Source organism: Bombus pascuorum, chromosome 8, assembly GCF_905332965.1.
Source record: "Bombus pascuorum chromosome 8, iyBomPasc1.1, whole genome shotgun sequence".
NCBI lineage: Eukaryota > Metazoa > Arthropoda > Insecta > Hymenoptera > Apidae > Bombus > Bombus pascuorum.
In genome coordinates this window covers 16019715-16036345 of record NC_083495.1, presented here as the reverse complement: position 1 = coordinate 16036345, position 16631 = coordinate 16019715, and the positions used below count along the sequence as shown (strand labels likewise).

General features: G+C 41.6%; 1 protein-coding gene across 5 annotated transcripts in view; it reads right to left on the bottom strand.

Annotated features, from left to right (window-relative positions):
* The window catches only part of LOC132909898 (pituitary homeobox x), a 46568-nt gene extending 33304 nt beyond the window's left edge, over positions 1 to 13264 (bottom strand). For 2 of the 5 annotated variants that reach the window (XM_060965111.1, XM_060965112.1), the window contains exon 1: positions 11003 to 13264. In XM_060965111.1, coding sequence (XP_060821094.1) covers positions 11003 to 11291 — 289 coding nt within the window. In that variant the 5' untranslated portion in view covers positions 11292 to 13264. Of the gene's footprint in view, positions 1 to 10999 lie in introns of all 5 variants that reach the window. The other 3 variants (XM_060965113.1, XM_060965115.1, XM_060965114.1) reach the window with 2 other exon arrangements.
* Positions 13265 to 16631: the final 3367 nt, after the last annotated feature.

The window sequence follows — 16631 nt, the reverse complement described above, 5'->3', positions numbered from 1 at the left end:
AATATCGCTAAATATTATTTCAACATAAACATTGTGTCTTCCACAAAATATTAATCTTAGCTTTAAGATTAAATTCTAACATATGTCGATAGGTACGCGTAATTTTCTATTCCAATTTTACACCTCCTTGATTAATCAAACAATTCTATGAAGAGTTTAATATCGTTAAAACCATAGCTTACATATACATATATATGCATTGGTTCTTTTATTCGAAATGAAATATTACCTTTTATTCGCTGATAATGCAATCAATGTTTCCTCTTATCGGATAGATTTACTTATAGAATTAACCGCCTAAAATGTGCCAGAAATAATTTTCGTTTTTTTTTTCAATTTCATAACACAGCACTGGCGACGAACGTAGTCCATGGAAGTTATAAAACCCGGGGGATTATAATCTCCGGCGGTGCATCGTAATCTCCGATATAAAATTATCGATGGAGAGTTATTTCAGCGCTGCTTTCATTACCCGGAAATTTTACTCGCGCGGCAATAAAGCTTGTACCAATATCCGTGGCATCGATCAAGAGATATTTGGCGAGGACTGACATTTGCCGCTTGTTGATTTACTATTACAGTAATATTTTCTTTCCTAACACATTCATCTAATGGTTTTAATAGCCAACCAGTTAAAAGGTATTCACAAGGCTTTTTCCTCGATAAAGGGAAACTAAACGATCATTTTTATATTTCGTTTTCAGCATTTTTTGAACTTCTAAATCACTTAAAGCACTTTAATTTTTCTTTTTTTTTTGCTTCGGTGGTATAATTATTCGTGGAAGATAGAAATTGGAAAGAAATTTATTCATAGGTTACCGTTTAAAAATTATTTATTTAGATAAACTTTATATCACTTGTCATTCTAAAATCTATTTATCGCCGATTAGATCGCTATTGTATCTACTCGTACATCGTTTCGTTATCTTAAATGTGCGATTAAACCTATTCAATATACTTCTCTATTTTTGATAAAAACACGAGTAATCTTCATTGAATTGAATATCTTTTGCAAAACGACGAACGATCTTTCGTCGATGCTAACAGTGATAATTATATAACGATTCGATCGGAATTTAAATTTTGGTCGACATTTCTTAGCAACTTTTTGATCATTTTCTGCGTGCAGAATGAATTGAAGAATAAATTATGAATCTTTCGCTGTATAGGATAATAAACTATTTTCAAATGAACTTTCCACGAAAGAATTCCACGATTACGATTAACGGCAAGCAAGAAGAATAGTACGCGTTACGAAAGTATTTTTATGATTCGCCAAACTTTATGGATAATCATCAGCCAATGAGAAGGTAATGCGCGAACATAAATAAAATGGCATGTGCTGTAAAAATTGTAGGTGTTTAGTGGACCGTGTCGTGGTGTAACTCAGCGACAAAGAGGGTTACAAGGGTCGCTAAAATATCCGTAGCGTGCAGCTGTGGGATCCTTTGAAAGTCACACGAAATTAGTCATTCGCACGAAATTCTTGCACTGGCCTTTGAGTATCATTCTTACGAATATAACGTAGATTTCGTTAGCAAGATCGAGAATGAAAGACACGGTCGTTTCTATTTCTCAAAATTAATAACTCTCATTGATAAAAACTCGTCGATAATTCTACCCCAGATTACCCTTTAATCCTCCCCCTGCCCCATTTTCAATCTGTATAGAATCTAAATGTTATTTCTATGGCACCATGGAGCTTTTATATCGCGATAAACAAACTATAACTCGTTATTTTTCGGTATGTATCTCGCAAAAGTACCCGGTGACGTTCACACGTTTCCCCGAGAAGTTGACCGCACGTATTTCCTGTCCCTGCTCGGGAACACGGCCGAGAAAAACCAAAGTGTGTCACGTAGCGAGATGTGTGGCGGCGATTTTAGAGTGACGTACGAGCACGGTCGCATGGCCGATAATTACCGAGACAGCTATCCCTCGGACGTGGAAAAACGTCGGGAGGTTGAAGTACGACAGCGTGGCGGGAACACCTGTGAGCCACAGGCTCCTCACCATCTCCGGCAGAAAGTCGCAGTCTGCCGTTACGGTCTTCGCTCCTAATCTCGTAATCCTTGGCTTCCTTAGGAAGTCGTTTATTAGTCAAGCCGACCGGTACGCTCGTCATTGGGACAACGACCGGGACGAAGTATCTCGTACGAGCCTTAAAGTCCTGCTCCACGTTTATAAATATTCGAAAACGCACATCGATCGATGATATTTTTGGCCCGTGAGTTGTTAAGGAGCTTCGTTTCTTTTTTTTTTCTTTCTTTCCTTTTCTTTTTCGAAGATTTCGAAGGGACCTCTGTGTAAAATTTGTCGGCATATGTGTGAAAAATGACTGGGGATAATGATGGTGCTCTAGGTATAATAAGTCGTCCTTAGGGTGGAGTTGTTTATTTTAAAGCAACTGTTAGAGAAAGTCGTTGAGATGACGGTTCGTATGTTCGTCTTTGTTATAGGTACCGTCTTGAATCCGTGGTTGCGGGTTTTGTTTGATTTTATATGGGTAATATTTTGGTCGATATATCGTGGTGGATTTCGTCTTTCAAAGTTGTAAAACGGAATTTACAACGCTGTTTCTGAGATTAACAGCCAATTGTTGCTTGATTATATTATAGTGCTATTTGCTACTTCTTTTACCCTCGCTCAGCTACATACGACAAACGAGGTTCGTGTAAACAGAATTTTACTAATTTACTAATTTTACTCTAAAGTCTCATTGATGGAAATAATCTTTTATTAACGTTAATGGACCATATTCCATAAAAAGAACACTCATTTCGAACATTGTACCTTCGTACTACCTTTCTTAATTGTTGGAATACAACGATATTTCACGCATAGGCATAAGTACCCTTAAACAAACACCTATCTGCACAGGAATTTGAACAGGACACTTACACAGGTCATACTCGTTACTGTATAGAGAGTGGGGTTCAAAGTAAGGGATCATGGGTCACTACCTAAGTCTAGTCCGAGAGTAACTGGCCAACAATCAACAATTGTTGTATACGTTGTTAATTGTATCGCTCGTATACATTTGGTTCTGTAGTTCTGTTTAATAAACAACACTGAATATTATTTCAACATAAACACTGTGTCTCGCACAGATTATTAATCTTAACTTTAAGATTAAATTCCAACAATTTTCTAAAAGCGATCTATTAAAAAGACGATAGATTGAGAGTCGAAAGTACGTATTTTTCAAACGATCGATCACAATATGTTTTTTCGTTATTCTTTGTTTAATTTCCCACAGAGCGTATTAATCCAATGGCGCAAACGCGAGATACAGACGTCAAGCAAATATTCTAAACTATTAAAGAACTAACGTTACAAAGACAACGTCTTCGAAGAGAGTTAGTGTGCCTAAACGCATCTTCTCGAGCCAGGATAAAGCACGATTGTTTGCAAATTAATTTGCAAGTCCTTCGAAGAAACTCGTATCTTTCGGAGAACAAAGCGGTGACGGGAATGCGCGAGTGTCAAGGAAAATGTCGCGTTTGTTTGTTCGGAGGTGGACGCATCGAGGACGAGCGATTCCGTGGATAGGGTTCGGTAGCTCTTGTCAAGCAATTTGTTTAGTTTCAACTTGACACAAGAGCGAGAGCACATGGAACCGATAAGTAATCTGAGAGGCAGTGTGTCTTTCGAGTTTAACACGCGTGTCACAAGCGTTTCGGAAAAGTTCATGGATAGAATGTCTTCGGGAGACCTTTCAGACGGCCTGGCGCTACCGAGGGAAACCCCCTATAGCTCCCATGAAAATTAATTGGAATCTAATCCGCTCGTTTCCTCTCTTCTTAGCTCATTTTTCTATGCAAGAAATTATCTAGGATAAAGAATAAATTGGAATATAAGCGATGGACATTTCTTCTTACGAAATATAGTCTCGAGAGGATTAAATTAAAATTAAATTATATAAAAGAATGTATTAAATATATACGTAATAAAGAAGGGATGTATTCAAATTTATATTTTAATTTCTAGCGAAAATAGCAATTTTATTCGAAGGGATGTCTATATCATTATCATAAAGCAAATTAATATTCTCATAAAATGATACATAGCTATAATGACGAAGGTAGTGATTTTTAAGATATAATTAAAAGTAGTTCATCATATGCGTAACAGCGAGAGAGAGATACGTTATAATCCGATGTTCTATTTACTCGCTTTCGTAGCTATTTATGAAAACATCGTGATAATTATACGTATATTCTAGAGAAGATAATTCAGAAATACAAAACGATATACGATCGTAGTAATATCCTAAACCGATATAACGATACTGGTTTATAAAACGTAGCGTTATCAGAATATTTTATAAATGCGGCACGTTTTTAAAAACCGAGATTCGTCTTTCTCGAAACCTCCCTATCACAGTCCTGACCACGTATCCTACGATTAATTTGACAGCATCTCCAGAGCTCTATAACAAAATAAGAGCAAGATATCCCATTCGTTGGTGCAGTTTGTAGAGGCTAGAATTAACTTCGTAGAAAGACCTGCTATATTTTGAGGTGCTTCTAGGATTACACCCTTAAAGACCGCAAGTTTCGCGGCGGTTTGATGGCTTCGGGGTTCCCCCGGTTCTCACACATCGGCACGCACAGAAAATTTCCTCGGCGAAACGATCCCCGACACCGAGCCAGCCCACTTCAATCGAAACCCACTGAGTATACAAACCTTGTTTCCGAGGTAGGCGTCCTCCGACCGTGCCACCAGCGCCAGCTGAGATAATGGGAAGGAAATCAGTTCATTTCTATGTTGATCCCACGGGCTTGGTTCCTGTCGCGCTTAGAAGAGCGCCACGATTGCCTCGGTGATCGAGAAAATCGAGGCAGAAAATCAGCTTGATAGCTCGGCTCATCGACCGACTTAACTGTTTCTGCCGAGTCTATAATGTTCCTACTCTCGCAGACGGTCGTCTATAAAATCGACGATTTATCGAGGCACCGAGGTTTTTCTTACCAAAGTGACTGATCGTTTGTCCTTCGCGAGAAAACCGAGTTTCAATCGGAGAAACGGTATGGTAGGTTTATCGATAGAAAAATTCAAAATATCAATTCAATATCGAAAGGCGAGTACGTACACAGTATCTTCTGGGAAATTAACTATCTGTCGGTTTTTCTCGAGAAAACGATTTTTTTGTTTTTTTTTGTACAAAGATAAACGACAACGTAGTACCAGTTAACCACGTTATTAATCGATAACATTCTCTGCGATTATTCCGCGCACGTTACAATTCATAGGGTGCGTGATGGAGGCTAAAGGGTGGACGATACGTCTTATTCGGGTGGCACAGCGATCTGAAAGATTGCACGTCTAAATGCCAATGAGTCTGCGGTCGGAAGAGTTCTACCGTGGCTTCCCTAGGGAAACCTAGCGGCTAGCCGAGCAATTTGTCAACACCATTAGACGATGGCAACAAGGGTTGACTTCGGCGCATCTGCCAGCGGATCTCGCGCAGCCATCGCCACAACAAAGGGGTAGTTAATGACTATCGGGGGTATTCCGATCGAAAACCCGGTACAGACCGTATGCCAGCCTGTTGACAAAATATCGGGATATTGCCATTGACCGAAAGGGATAACAGATTTGTCAAAAGGGTCCTTTTTCTATGAATTGCCCGTGAAGAAATCGTATTTTCAAGCTGGACACGTATGGACGGTTGTCGATTCGATTTTTCTTCTTTGACGTTGTTTTGCATTAATGGCACGTTAATAAGAATTTCGGCGAAAGCGAAATGTAAATGCGGCTTTACTTTCGGGGGTGACGATATTGGAAAATAAATCGAACGACAGATGATTCACGTTTGTTCGATATTTGAAAGAAGAAAACGTTAGAGATAACGAAAGCTGGTAGAAGATGAAGTTCATTTATCCATTTAAACAATACCACTATCTCCGACATCAAATAACTGAAATTATTTTTTGGAAACTGAAACCTTCCCAATAATATTCCTGCAGATTAAACGGAATTGAAGAATCCTTTCACAACCACTAATTTCTTATTTAATATCGCGAGAAGAACATTTTCACGAAGTTGCAATTTTTCATCCGAGACTCCGACATCAAATAACTGAAATTATTTTTTGGAAACTGAAACCTTCCCAATAATATTCCTGCAGATTAAACGGAATTGAAGAATCCTTTCACAACCACTAATTTCTTATTTAATATCGCGAGAAGAACATTTTCACGAAGTTGCAATTTTTCATCCGAGACTCCGACATCAAATAACTGAAATTATTTTTTGGAAACTAAAACCTTCCCAATAATATTCCTGCAGATTAAACGGAATTGAAGAATCCTTTCACAACCACTAATTTCTTATTTAATATCGCGAGAAGAACATTTTCACGAAGTTGCAATTTTTCATCCGAGACTCCGACATCAAATAACTGAAATTATTTTTTGGAAACTAAAACCTTCCCAATAATATTCCTGCAGATTAAACGGAATTGAAGAATCCTTTCACAACCACTAATTTCTTATTTAATATCGCGAGAAGAACATTTTCACGAAGTTGCAATTTTTCATGCGAGACTCAATGAACAAGTAGAATCTACACCCAAGGTATCATTCAGTTTCGTAAACCTGTACTCGACGATAAAGAAATTTCTAACTGAAATCGAAAACGAAAGGCGCTTCGTCGAATCAACGATCCACCTCGAAGCGAGCGATCGTCCGAAGCAGCTCGATGAACTAAGCGAAACAATTCTCTTAAAAATAACTCCTCTTGGCTCGTTCGGATCCGAAGATCCTGGACCGTTCAACCTTCTAACGTATCGAATTCTCGTCAAATCAATCGGACGGATAGAGAGTAGTACGCGAAACGTAGGAAAGATCGCGATTCCGCAAACGAATGGAACGGAGAGCACCTGCGGTCTGGAAGTGGGAACTGCCGGCTCTGGGAGTGAAACTGAAACGGGGATAGGTGGGATGCCATTGGAATAAGATCGGGTTTAGCCGCAGTGTCGGGTTCGAGCCCCGGATAAGTCTGCCTTATCCCGATAAGCCGGTGAGTTAATGAATCACAAAACAGGTGGTGGCGCCACTGAGAGATCGTCTTCGTCCTCGACTCGTTGCTATGTGCAGCTTGAATTCTTGCAAGATTGACAAAACGGTGACGCTCTTTTCCCTTTTCCCTATTCTTTGTTTAATTGTTCTTCCGTTTTGGATTATCTTCCCTTTCGAGGATCTTACAGCTTATAAGGGATTATACCAACTGATATACTCGGTAGAATTTGGTCTTCGATGTTTGTTCACGCGTCCCTTGTCTCCGCTCTTTATCTCGGCCTCCAAACTATCGTTCGTGTGTTTCATTTTTCTCGCTATGAAAAATTAGGACGCCACGTATGCTTAGATGATTTGGAACCACCTAAGGAAAGCTTCCTCGGCTGAGAGACGAAGATAAGAAGGGAACTTTGTGTTCGTAGATTTACGAAAAGTATCACGAGAAATACGATTTTACCTGATACGTTGTTTCGAAAGTCGAGTAGAGAAGAAATTTTGCTGCTGTATTTGGAGAATGCGTGTAGCTATCGATCTGATGTAACGGTATGCTGCTATAACGATCGTATTGCACGATGTAGTAGCGTTTTCTTTGAAAATCGTATATTTTTGATGTTAATAAAAGAAGCCAAAGCAACACCCACTGAAACGCGTTAATGACATCCAGTAATGGTAATTTAAAATTTCTTATCTCTATAAGATATGTACACATAAGAAGGTTTATCTCTGGATGTTTAAATAATTAACGACGCCCTTGGAAGGTGACGGTATGCCCAACGGCCCATGTATATTTCGATATTTTACACTATTTTAGGCGATGGCAATTTCTGGCCATTGCATTAACACAGGAACGAAGCCGAAATTTCATTCGTCATGTCGTATCAAAGCTGGAATAACACGATGGGTGCGGTGCTTATCAAAGCTATTCGTACTAATATTTTATCTGTGCTCCGCTGGCACTTGACAAAAATCAACGTACAATGTTGCTTTATCGCTCGAAAATGTTCACCGAGATTGCAACAGAAACGTCATATATTGTTTATAGCGTGTACTCGATATTTCTACCATAGGAACATGACTTAAATCGTATTGGTACTTGGAACCGTCGAAAAATCGTCCGATACGTTTATACGCGTGATTCGCCTACAAATTGGGAATTTATCGTTGCGTAAAATAAACATCAAAGTCACAAATATAATCGATAAAATTCGTTCGGCGAGTCGATCAATCCTGTCGTTTCTCCTATCAAATTCCGTTTCTCTAATTTTTTAAATTAACGGCACGCTTTTACGTTCGCTCGTTACGTCGATGTAACGAACTGATGCAACGACGAAAAGCAGAAACGAAGCAACGTGAACGCGTTAATCTTACTTTACAACGCACGTGCAAACTTTCTACGACAAACGATTTTCTGAAAAGATACGCGATAACGCTAACGACGCAGTGAGACGATTTAAGAGCAGGGAGGTGCTCGACTATATTTCTCGCGCTCGAACGTCGATGATATCGCAAATAATAAAATCACGTGAGTTGTCAAGTTCCCGCTACAAGCGATTATCGCCGATATTACCAGCCGACGAAGAAAAAAGCTATGTTCTTCCGTCGTATCGGTGCTTCGATCAAGACACGCGAAAGAAGGCTATTGTACATAGGTACTTCTGACGAGTCTTACAAAATGTAGGTACAAAATATATCTCGAACACTGCACTCAAATTTAATCCGTACTGTTAATCCTTGCGATTCTTCTCTCTTTGATTTACGCCACTTCGATTTAAGATACAACGCGTTCGGTTGAAACGAGTTGAAGAGAAAATCTGACGCGTTCAAAAATGACGAATTGTGTTTAAAACGACCTACGCTGATGTTGAAATAGAACGACGATTTCAATTCGATCGATACAATTGTCATTCGGTTTGATAAAAGGACGACGAAGGATCCGGTTATTAGTTATGTGCCATGTGATTTGGACATTCTATATTCGTATGACTATGTCTTTTGATTCTTCTAAGTTTGCCGATCTATAACTGCGTTGCTCTTTGCTGTTCGTCGAATAACTTCGTGATCGTTCTTTCGAAGAACTTCTTCTTTTCAAATAAAAGATAAATTTTTTGAGATAGTTTATACAAATTCCTAGAAAGATTAATCTTTTATTATAAAAAGTAGTTTTACAAAAATCGGAGCAAACGATAATTTGATGATATATGAATAAGACGGATAAGATTAACAATATTTTATCTGCTGTGTCTAATTTTAAAAACGACATCATTTTAATTAATCGAGGCCGAATTTTCCTTGGCAATTGCTGCATTTAATATCCAATTATTTGCATGTATTTATGTTATTTATTAACAACTCGACGCGATCAATTGGAATTTCTTTTTTCATAAGCGAAGACAACATTTTTATCACAGTGTGATTTGGAAATTCTTGTATAGCGTAAGAGCAAGCTTTTCCCGGCGATTAGCGATCGAGATAGTTTACACGAAGCAGGTTATAAAAATATTTTCCTACAAATGGGACAACAACCTCGAGTAAACGTTGCTACTTTCTACGCATTGATAAGTACGGTAGATGAATTTCAGATGCACGCTACAACTATTATTTTGTATAGTTATCGAGTCACGCGATAAGCGATATTTGTTTTTTAGGTTCAAGGTGCAAATAAATATTTGATAATAAATACAGTTGTAATAATTGCGAATATCTTTGACTTCAAGCGAGCAGAAAGTACGACAATGTAATTCCGTTGTTAGACAAAAAGATATAGGTATTTGAATAGAAATGTAACTATTATTTTATCTTTATGTCGTGTAAACCCCGAACAAAGACGCTTTATATCTAAATATTTTATCGAAAAATAAACGTCTAAAAATTATTCCAATCCCAACGAAATAAAATTCATTTCCAGGATCGTGATAAGCAAGTTTTAAGTTTAAAGTATTTAAATAAAACTCTGCTACCAGGAAGATTGAAATTAAAGTTTCATGTCGCGATAAAACTTTTGCCACGTTTGAACTTCCTTCGTTTCGAATAATTAAACAGTTGTCCATCCAACAATCGAGAGACTATCGTACAGTTAACGTTTTAATTTCTATGTTTCATTCAGATATTCTAAACTGAACGTCTTTGCACGATATATTTTTCGTACAATTAAAGAAGAAATCAACCAATATATACAGCTGTAAGACACTCAAGTGGAACGATAAGTAACATTGGAGTACTTTGAAGCATTGTTACCAAACCTCTTACAACAGTAACACTCACAGAACAGCACAGTATCGATCAAACAATTAATAAAATCTATCAAGATCTAGTTTCACTTGAATCGTGTAATATAACCTAATTAATTTTCATCTAAAAATACTCATTACCGCTGGCTATCCTCGCAGCTATATAAAGAACATTTCCTTATCGCTAGATTGCGGATGTTTATGCATTCTTAAGAAATTTAGACCTACAAAAACGACATTTCTACGTTTGAATAAAATAAACGGAATATACACGACGTATAAAATATTTAAGGCGAAGAGAGAAAAAAAAAAGAAAATGTATCTAAACGCGTAAAATAAATCGAAAGTAAAAGTACCTATATCGAAATATATAAAATATTCAAAGTAAAACGAGAAATATAAACACGCGTAAAATGTGCAAAGTTCTCGTTACGATGTTTAGTAAGTAAAACGAATCTTTCTTTGGATGCCATTTCTATCGGCGAGAACACGAATTCGCATAAACATGCCCGATCTATATCCCACCACTCGCAACACTTTTTCATCACACGTATCACGTTGGATTAACCTCCATCGAATCTTTCCTCCTTCGAGACTCGAACCAAGCTTCGTCTACTTGGAAAACTTTGAAAACACCGTACAATCGCTCATTTCCCTCGTTCTCCGATTTCCTCCAATCGGATTCTTAGATTCATCGTCGCGAAGGAAGAACGCGGGTCGGAAGGACCCTCGATATTGTGACCGACTCACCACGTTTCAGCTTCTCCAGCGGTTCGTGCAGTTGATGGTTGGAATTGTGCAACATGGAGGCGTCGTGGTGCGAGTTTCCGTGAAGATCGTGATGGTGCATCGTTGCTTGAAGATGATCGCCGTGAAGGCCAGCCATGGAACCGGCGGCGGCAGAGTGCTGATGGTGCTGGACCGACAGGCCGGTCGTCGATCCCGTCACGAGATCTTGAAGACACAGATCCGTGTTCCCGCCGCCTCCTCCTCCGCCTCCGGCTAGCTCGAGGCTCCCCCCGCCCCCGCTGCCCCGCTCCATGCTGTAGAAGGTTAACGTCGTGTTGACTGATCTGTACAACGCAACGCAAGATCAACCGAGCCCTCGCGAGGCCGTTTGTCGCGCGAAATCACGTCGAGTCGGCTCGTGTTTCCAATTTGCCCTCAGGAACCAGGCATTCGAGTCGAACGCGCGATGGATTCCACTCGGTGCACGCTTTTACTGGCGACGGCCGTCGGCTGGAGGCATCCGTTTGCACCAACGATTTCTCCCTCTGCGTCAGAGCTCCAACGAATCGAATTCGATTCCAATTTGGCGATTTATGGTGGTTATCGGTGACGCGAGTAGTGATCGTGCTTGCACAGAGAACGCTTGGTGACTAATCTTGGTAGTTTTCGTCATATGGTTCGGTTGAACAGCTCGTCGCGGATCAGATGGAGACGTCCGAACGTTATCCGCGTTCCGTCGCTACGCGTCGGATAGAATTGGACGAGCAAGTTTCCGCGTTTCTGTGGTTAACAACGTCGAGGACGATGTCGGAGCCGGACGACGGTAGAAGGTGCTCGTTCTCATGGATCGTATCTTGCGTTTAAAACGAGAAAGAGCCAGGTTAACGCACGTGCTGCGACGCTAGAAGTTGGTAGAAGCGACCGATGGATCGGACAACAACGGATGGACGACGAGTTACGTAAGGATGGAGAAACGCGATTGAAATAGCGAAATAGAAAAGTAGGTTAAAGAGGTCGCACTACGATCGTCATAGATTGCACGCACTGTGATTCTTGGGTATTCCTCTGACAGGTGATCGTATTGTTGTGTCGCGTAGCGTTCGCTCGATCATCGATCGTTCAAATCCTTAAGCGGGTACTTGCCAACGCGTGTTGGATTCGCAGGAACGTGGACAGTCACTGATCTTCGATAAATTCTACCTTTTCCGATCGACAGCTAAATCGCGAATCCAACTCTGGTCAGGTACAAAGGCCACGGTTCTCTGTTCTCTGTTCTCTTACTCGACACTGAAACTTTGATGAAACAACAGCGACAGCTCGACGTTTACAGGCCCGAAGAAGGAATCCTCGCGAAACTGACTCTCACGACAAATTCCGCGTCACTGCACTGTTTCCAGCCGCGTGTTCGAACCGATCACAGCGGAGAACTTTGGTGTACGTACGTATATCCAGTCGTGGAAGGATCACCACCGAGTATCGCGACACCGGCAACGCCGGACAGAGCAACACCTTGGACAACACGTATCTCGATACCGGTCACTGGACTCGCGATCGTTGACGCGCCAGCGGGACTCGCACCAGAGATTTCCACCCACGCGGTTCACTCGGTAGCTCGCGCCGATGATGGCGTGGAAAATTGAGCGCGGGATCCGCGCCGTGACATCGCGACGATCGACGACCGGAACCTTTCAGCTCGAGTTGAACGTGGCGCGCCGGCTACGCTCTCGTCTCGCTCGTCTACCTCGGTCTTCTCACCTTAACGGGGCACGCGTTAAGGAACAACAGACAGACACAGCGTGTAATAGAAAGAGAGAGGGAGGAAGACGGACGAAGGAAGCGTAAGAAAGCGTGAGTGGTGCTGCAGGTCGCGGTAGTATAGCCGGTTTTCGTAGTAGATGGAACGTGTAGTGGCCGCGCGTCGGTAGTAGGTGGGTCCGCCAGGCTTAGCCGGTTGAGCCTTTCGGACTGCCTGCCGGCTTAAGTCTCTAAGTCGGTAAGCCGAGCGGATCTAGTGGTCTTGGCTGGTGCACTGGCTGCCTGCTAGCCTGTCTGCCTTCCTTGCTTGCCGGGCGGCTTGCCTGACTGTCTGACTGCGCCTCGCCCTGGCTCGCTCGCTCTTACTCCCCTCCATCCGTTCCTTCTCTCTTCAGCTCTCCCACTCTGCTTTCGTTATCTCCCTCAAAAGTCTATCTCGCTCGCACCGCTACGATCTCTCGTGTCTTCGTGCCCCGTTTCATCCCTCTGGTTACCGTGGCCACCGTCTTTCTCCCTCGTCCTATCGCTCCCCACTTTGGTCCGCGTCGTTTTCGTCCTTTCTCGCTTTCTCCATCTCGTCGAACGCTATCTTCCTTCGTATTTTCTCTCTCTCTTTCTCTCTCTCTCACGCCTCGTTACACGATCTCTCACGCCTGTATCTGTCACCTCGTCCCCGACACTGCTCGATTGGACGACCCCACGGCCTTCTCTCTCGCTCGCGCTACCCCTACCCGATATCGTGCCACGTTTCGTCTCGTTTCCTCGTTGCCACGATCTCTCACGCCTGTGCCTCTCTTTTCCGTCCGAGTCGTGTCCGAAACAGTCACCGGTTCGCCTATGTTCGGTATCGTCGACGCACCTCTCTTCATCTACCCCCACTTGCAAACGGCGCCCCTCCAACAACATCCAAGTGCGCCCCTCCTACGTGAACACCGATCTCTCGTCTCTCCCTCGATCCAGCACGCACACCACGCACCCTCTGTCCTTCCCTCTACCTTTCTCTATTCATTTCTCTATTCCTTTCTCTATTCCTTTCTCTCCTCTTCCTTTCCCTCTTTCCCTCTTTTCCTCTTTTCCGCGCTTCACGAACCTCGCGTACCTTCTGATTATCATTTGTTTCTTTCCGTTGACGTTTGTCGCCTTGGATCGTCATGAGTTGCTTTAATCTCTAACGACACGCTCAACCCGACGTTCTACGATGCGCACGTATAGTTGCTCTTTTCCTCGAAAGGGAAAAAACACGTGCGTGTATCGTTTCTCTCTATCGAAGGAAAAAAATTTCCCTCTTTAGTACGGTGATACGATTTTAATAGTTTGCACGAGATTGATAACGTTGGCCTTACGATCGCGTTTGATTCGCCGCCTCCGCCATCTTTAACTCTTACGCGATGTAAAATTCAGATATAACGTAGAAAATCTTTGCCGAGATACCGTGATTCGAGTCGAGCGTATGCAGTTATCGGTCGTCTTATCTGTCGAAGCAAATACCTATCTTCGTAGACTCAGGCTGCCTCTGTACTGGGCGTTTCAAGCGAAACGGGGAGGTGTGTCGTACATTGGCTGCAAATTTCATTGAAAAAATCACCACCATGTCCCATATAAAGGGCAGAACAAATTTTCTACTTTGTTACTTTGGCAACTACAATTTCGAAATTTTCCATACAATCTCTTTCATTCTGCGAAATTTTCCGTACAGATTCGTTCTGTTTCAATCTCGGGTAGGCGTACTATGACGTTTTAATTTCTTTAAATCGACAGATACGGGAAACTACACGAGCGTAAATAATATCTCTATACGGTTTAGAGTTAATTACAAGACAAATTTTTAAATTTCATACGGACTAGACGATGATTAATTACTTTGACACGATTAAAAGCAGCAATCGTCGTCCTTGCAATAGTCTAGAATCTAATCAGATTACGAAAAATTCCAGAAGCGAAATACACCGTTCGAATCGGCCATTTACAAACAATATTTTATCTACGTTTGTCTTATCGTATTTCGAGAACGCCGAGTGACCATGTCGTCTAACTTGCGCGTAAAAATAACTTAAGCCTCGATTGAAAGGCGTGGAATTAATTAATCACGTACGTATTCTGGTATTACTAATTAATTAATACGACTGGTAAATCGATATCAGAAGGAAACGAGAGAAAGATATTTTGGTGGAACAAAATGTATCTGATAATTTTATTGGATACACTTGTAGCGGAAAATTATTTCATTAAAATTACACGCGAAATCAATGGAAAATATTTCGACTTTTATTCCGCTATCTTTCACTCTTTATTACATAATGTGTATCGCTCGATGATATTATTTGTTTTATCATCGGTATATTTCATTACTGTCGAAATAATTCCTTCAAAATTAATACGAACGTCATCCAAACACGAAAACGATCAAGGTATCTAATTTACAATACTTACAACAATTGGAAAGTATATCTATTTTTGCGTTACAAGTTACGTAAAATCTAATGTTAGTCTAATATTAGTCGCGAGTTACATTCAACGGAGAAAATATTAATCGTGGTAATTGAAACTCTATCTGCAAGTTTTAAGGATGAAAATTAATAAAAAATTTTGCAAACGGTTCGATTTTAAGTAAAAATGTCACATCTACGATTGGATCAAATACAACAGCTAAAATGTACAGCGACTACGGAAGATATTTATACGCAATTGTATCTATTCTAAGCTTTTGTATACTAATTGATTACTAATTGATTAAATTTCGTGTTATTTATCGGTACCTACTTTCGCACTACTACGAACAATGGATACCTACTGTGAAAATGAAATATACGTACTTACATAGAATCCTCCAAAAAAAACGCTTCGCTGGAAAATAAGCATATGTCTAACAAAAGGAAGGAAATATCCAAACCTCGTAATACCAAACAACCCTGGAAAAAGCTACAACTGTCCGCCGTACGAAAATTCCTCTTGCGAACGTTCGCAAAATTTCAAATGAGTACTTATCCAGTACACCGTAAAGACGAACGTAAAACCGAGGATTCAAATGAACGAAACGACAGACCACAGGAACAAGCACATAAAGTTCGATAGAGTCTGAAAGCATTGGGTGATAGGTGCGCAATGCGCGATCAGCGGTGACGTCGAATGGGCGATCGACGGCGAGCAACGAAGGAGAAGCGGAAGATCGCGAAGGGCACGAGGAGAAAGATAAAGGCGGCGAATGACAAAGCGGATGATTCGGTGGTCGAAAAAGGGAGAAAGTCTCGGAGACGAGGTTCGAAGTGGAGCGAGGATCCGCGGAACGACGAGGATGAGAGAGGCCAGTCGTAGGAAGACGGGCACGCAGAAAACGAACAGGAACACGACGACGATACGAAAAGCGGGTGGAGGCTGGTGTAGCGGCAGTACATACGTCAAGGTACGAACAGAGACCGCCATCCCCGGGATCCCCCTAACGCCTCGGCAAAAGTAGAAGAGACAAATGACAAGGTGGCCACGCCTACCGCGTCGCGGCGTGGGCGTCGGGTATGCTTGTGTGAGTGTGACTTCGATAGAACGTAGTGGGAGAGACGCCGGCGCTGGTGGGATTCGTGATATCCGAGGGACGAAGGGGTAACCGTCCAGAGTGTTTCCTGATTTTTGAAGCGGCCGACCGAGTTATGGACGTCCCTGCTCGGCTCCCGTCTGCCGAGAATTAATGGTCGATGTCTGTTAAGAATGCGACCGCAAATGGGCAGCCGCTTTCAGTCGCTCGACGACGTCTCTTCCCCGATTGATCGACACCAGTCGATTTCCCTTTTCTACCTTCTGCCTTCTCCTTCCTTCCCTGCTTCTCGATTCTTTGTTTAGGTTCCTCTACGTCTTTTAGGACCGATTAAATTCCTTCTAGTGCGTTGTAGGTTTTCGATCAAAGTGT